The 5,152-nt window shown below is 46.3% G+C and overlaps 1 protein-coding gene across 1 annotated transcript; it reads right to left on the reverse strand.

Moving 5' to 3' along the window:
* Nucleotides 1-372: 372 nt before the first annotated feature.
* On the reverse strand, nucleotides 373-4,217 carry NPS1 (Non-ribosomal peptide synthetase NPS1). Its single transcript, XM_007700823.1, has 3 exons — nucleotides 4,061-4,217; nucleotides 2,551-4,004; nucleotides 373-1,308 (listed from the first exon to the last, which is right to left on the reverse strand). Coding segments are annotated over exons 1-3 (1,911 nt in total). The 5' UTR covers nucleotides 4,063-4,217; the 3' UTR covers nucleotides 373-853.
* Nucleotides 4,218-5,152: the final 935 nt, after the last annotated feature.

Raw genomic sequence — 5,152 nt, forward strand, 5'->3', positions numbered from 1 at the left:
ACAACGTACCAAATTGTAACTAGTTAGATAGAACGGCCTTTGGCCAAAGTCCTACATAGCCAACGGCTGATACAGGACTATAATGGAATAATAATAATAATAATAATAATAATAATAGATTGATCAGGTACTGTATGTAGTCAGTGCGTGCAACAGTTCACCCAATGTAACACCCCACCAAAATGGGTGCCCACCAAAAAATGAAGCTTTTGCTGACCACCAGACCGTTATTATCATGATATTTTTGGTGGAGTAAGGTCCGTCCCTACGTGCCGAAAAACCCTGTGTGCCGAAAACGATCAATCAGATCGCGACGGTTAGAGAGAAGTCCATAATCCTTGCGATCCGATTGGCTGTTTTCGGCACACAGGGTTTTTCGGCACGTAGGGACGGACCTTAGCTCGGTTGGCAGGGATGTCGCTTCGCGGTCGCGGTCGCGGTCGCGTTCAGGGGTCGAGATTGCCATCTCTCCCACGCGTCCAGATCGCAAACTCTTGGGCATATACAGTAGCGTCCAAAATGTAGGTCCTCTGTCTGCCTCATATACAGTCGTTTGCATGAGAGTACAGTCGCTAGCGATTACATCCAGTACACTAAGCGAACAGATCGGTGCGCCCGACTGTACATCTAAATAGTAGTTCCGGCCCACCAGGTTTTCTGGCACACAGGGACGGACTTTACTTCTAAGTAGGCTTACAACAAACAACAACAGAAATGTGTTCGCTTATGCAACAGACAACTGTTTCATACATTTTTGAATGAGATAGCCGTGTGGTAAACGCTATTGCATTACAACAGCCTATCCATGACAAGAGGACGTACATTAACTTAGAACATCTTGAAAGATAACTATCTAAAACGCCAGACATTCTATGCGAGAAGACCCATTGAGTTTTGATACACAATCGCGATTGGCAATACATAAACTAGCTAGAGAGACCAGCTTAGGAAATTGGCATATATCATCCACAGTTAGCAAGATATCTTCTTTCTCTGCTGCCTCGACCAGCCGCATAGCGGTGGCTAGATTGCCTCCTAAGTGGAAGAAGTTGTCCTCTAGACTAATGCTTTCTGGACTCGTGTTGAATAATCCAGCCCAAAGCCTCTGTAATACCCGCTCGATTTCTGAAATTCGAGACGTGTTGGAATCTTGCTTGATCGCGCTGCCTTGTGTCATTTGTTCAAGGAGCTCGCGATCGATCTTCCCATTCTCCTTTCTAGGTATAGAATCAAGGATTTTGATAGATTGTGGCATCTGATGTGAGGACAGTTGGAGTTGTAGCCTCTCATAAAGCCGTTTTTCAACATCTCGTGCACAACGACGCCACGATGGTTTGTTGCTCATACTTTGTAGTGGCCGGTCTTTGTGGTCAGTAGGAAACCTGAATTTCACTCTACCCGTCTTATTTTTAGCTTCATATCGATGAAATATAGCGTCCAGGCTACCGCGTTGTGAATACTGTCTGCTCCAGCTAATCTCTACTTGGCAGCCTGTTTTCCCAGCTATTTCCACTAAGTCGGTGGCCGAAAGGGATGGTGATAGCTGTGCCTTCTGTTCGACAGACAAGAGCCAACCTTTTTCGCAGTCTTCATCATCGGCAACATTGTCGAGTGAGTCGCAGAGGTAGCGGCTGAATATAACTTTGCTATTTGGAATGTTGCCTATGGCGAGAGCACCGGTTTTGAGCTCTTTTACTTGACGAACCAGAGATGCATGATCCATATTGGTTTCTACAAAATCTAGCCATTTGTCATCGCAGATCTCTCGGAATTCTTCGGCCTTGAAATCCTTGCCTTTTACATGTATTATAGCTGCGTATCGATAGGCGCTGAGCTCGTTCGTAGCTTTCATTTTTTTAGGGAGAATTTCAACATGTTCCACAAGGTGGGATAAGCGATTGGGCAGAGCTGTGAAAAACCCAGGGTCAACGAGTAACTCTTGGCCGGAAAGTTCAATGTCTGCCATCATGCACGTGATTTGAGCCTTAGACGCGTCGTTGCCAGCCATTCTTAGCGCTTTGGCTGCTATGAACTCTCTGTGTAATGCGTGGGATCTTATGTCGCCAATGAAAAGCTTCTTGATTCCTTGTATGTTCAACAGGTCTTGCAAGACGTTGTAGAGATATTCCTGGCTAGGAAAATACTGAACCACCGAGTTGAGTATCGCAAAATCAGCTATAACAGGAGGATCCAACTTGCTGATGTCTGCTGCTGTGGCTTTGTGGATACGGACCCTGGCCGCGAGGCTTGGAATAGTACCCACTGCTTTCGTGAGAAACTCAACAGCTCGTTTTGAGGGATCAATCCCAACGTAACTCTGCAACGTTTCCCCTAGATTAAAAAGAATCATTCCAGTACCTGAGCCTATCTCGATGACATGCCCTAGTGAGCCGTTGTCATGTATCGATTCGATTGTGTCGTCGAGCCACTCATTCATCTCTGTCTTATCGATTTCTTCACCGTCATACATGGAATTCCATCCAACAAAGTCTCTTCCAATAACAAGAGATTCAATATCTTCAGTAGGCACATAAGTGTCAGTGTCAAAACGCTCTTCCCAAATGTCCTTTTCTTGCGAGTCACTATTTCTGCTGAACTTGCTGCAGACATCAGTGAAATCTTTAAGAATAGTAGCGAAGCATACAACCCCTGCACTTCCCCCAGTATGTTTTTGAGATACTGCGACGCATTCATCAATATACCTATGTTTTCGAAGCCCATTTTCAATAGCACAAAGCTCCAATGTCTGGCTAGAAAACGTGGTTTGGCTGGCTTTCCGGCCTACGTAAATCAGATTGTTGTTAGAATCATATCGGACCAAATCGCCAGTCCTGTAAAGTCTCCCGCGGCGCCCCGGGTGGCCTTTAAAGCCGTCTACTAACCATAAAGGGTCGTTGACAAAAGCCTTTTTGGTTTTATCCGGGTCATGAAGATATCCACGTGCGAGAATCGGACCTTCAACCAACAACTCCCCAACAACTCCCTGGGGAGCCAAGCGATCGGGATTGTCCTGTTCTACCACCCAACCTACTGATGCAAAGGGTTTACCAATTATACCAGATGTAAGGTTTTCTGATCCAGCAATGAAGTAGCACAACGAGGAGCACTCGACAGGTCCGTAGGTAGTAATTAGTTCGACAAAGTTGCCCCATTTTTTACATTCCTGATGAGCCATTGAACCCTGACTAAGTATCAATGTTCTGAGTGATGGAACGTTGTGAGGATCCAGAGCTTGCGCGATTGTTGATGTCAAGTGGCACCAGTTGATTCTGAAATGCTCTATTACCTCAATCAAACCGTCAAATTGGTCAATAGATGCTAGAAAAATACATGCACCGCAAATCAATGATGTAAAAGTCTCCACAATCGATATGCCAGTACTATAGGGAGCAAAATGTAGTACTCTTGCCTGCGGGGTCATCTTAAAAACGTTTTCGTAGTGGAAACAGCTCGTAGATAGAGCCTTATGCTCTACTACAACACCATCCGATGCACCGGAGTCACCGACAGTGAAAAGAACATATGCTGCGTTCTTGTGGTCCGCCGGCGTACAGATGGTCTTGTTTCCAGATGGCAGTCGACGGAGAGATTCTGCGTCTACCACAATGATATTCTGAGAGGCATCTTGCCAGTCTGTAGAGTGCTGCGAGGAGACAAGCACAACTTTAGATCTAACTTGTTTGAGAACCCCTTCATGGTAGCTTCGAGAGTGTTCTGGATGGAGAGGTGTGAACGCTCCACCTGCTTTGAGGACAGCTAGTATAGCAACAATTGCCCAAATAGAACTTTCGAAGCAGATTGGTACGATAACCTCGGATTTAATGCCTAACTGAACGAGCTGGGTAGCGAGTCTGGATGACAACGTGTCCAATTGGCCATACGTCAGAATTTCGTCATCTGAACAGACAGCCGGCGTGTCAGGTTGCGCATCCGCTCGCGCGGAGATTAAATCGTGGACGCATTGATCAATACTTGCAGGAATATCTGCCCTGTATGGCAAAGACCTTCTCACACGATTATTATGCAGATTAAACAATAGGTACTATCATTCCCCTCTTACATATCGAATTGTGATTGGAATACTGGTCCACAATTGCCGTAGGACTATCTTCCCTACTTGGTAGCGCTTGATTGAAGATTGTAGAATTTTGTTTGACGTGCCATGCAATTGAAATCAATGAAATAATATAGTTATCTGTTTTAACGGAGGACATGTGTGATCGCTGGTACTGTCAACCTAGCTCGGATTTCGGAAATGATAAAAAGATTCGCCGCCGAGCCCCAGAACCGACCGCTTTCCGAGCTGGACCACTAAGCTCGGAAGGTTAGAGACCGTGCCGAAGCTGTGTTATTGGTGGCTACTAAGATTTGGTCCTAATGCGTACTATAATTAGGCAAGCGCACAACAAATAACTGTAACAAAATCATACTGCGAGCCTACACTCTCATGCAGTTGCAGCTTCCGGTTTCTGTAAGCAGGCGACCTCTGATCCCACGCTAAGCCTCTGTCGCTTAGTGGTAATCTTACCCAAATAGTATTAGTTTCTGTCAGCGATGCGTCGTCTTCCAAATTCTCAGACCAATCAACGCATCACATTTACATGCTTTAACTATCTTTGGACAAGCGTACACCAGGCGGGTCCGTGTCCTGCGTGGGATGACAATTGAGCCGCGTGCGCAAAGCGGAAGCTGCAAGTGCATGAGAGTGTAACGAGATCTGCCCCCGACATTTTGAGATTTGTCCCTAACCGAGGCACCGAATTGCTTTGTATCCACACGACTATCACGTTGTTTTATCACAGCTTAGCGTCGTGCTGCGTACGCCGACTCCACCAGCGCAAGAGACTATTACCTGAGAGCCGAAAACGCCGCGCAACGCGCTCGAAATGGAGGCGCAGGCTACGCTTATTCGAGACCGCATGCAAATCCAGCAAGGGTCTCCTACAACTTCCCTCAAGGAGCTCAGCAGATAGCTCACAATAGGGTGCTTGTGCACGAGAAACTTGATCGCCTTGAAGCCACAATTAATGAAGCAACAAAGCGAAAAACTCGCAAGCGGCGCTACGTACAGGCAGAAAGGTCCTAGACAGTTAGTCAGATAGCTAAACAGATCGCTAAGGCAGAGGGTGGCAGCTGTAATAAAGGGTGCAAC

Source organism: Bipolaris sorokiniana (assembly GCF_000338995.1).
Source record: "Bipolaris sorokiniana ND90Pr unplaced genomic scaffold COCSAscaffold_5, whole genome shotgun sequence".
Lineage (NCBI taxonomy): Eukaryota > Fungi > Ascomycota > Dothideomycetes > Pleosporales > Pleosporaceae > Bipolaris > Bipolaris sorokiniana.

Bases quoted from the DNA above. Each gene is read 5' to 3' on its own strand.
- NPS1 (XM_007700823.1), bottom strand. The intron at 1,309-2,550 runs GTTTTGACACTG...GTTGTGCACGAG, and splicing joins AAAGGACATTTGGGAAGAGC to ATGTTGAAAAACGGCTTTAT.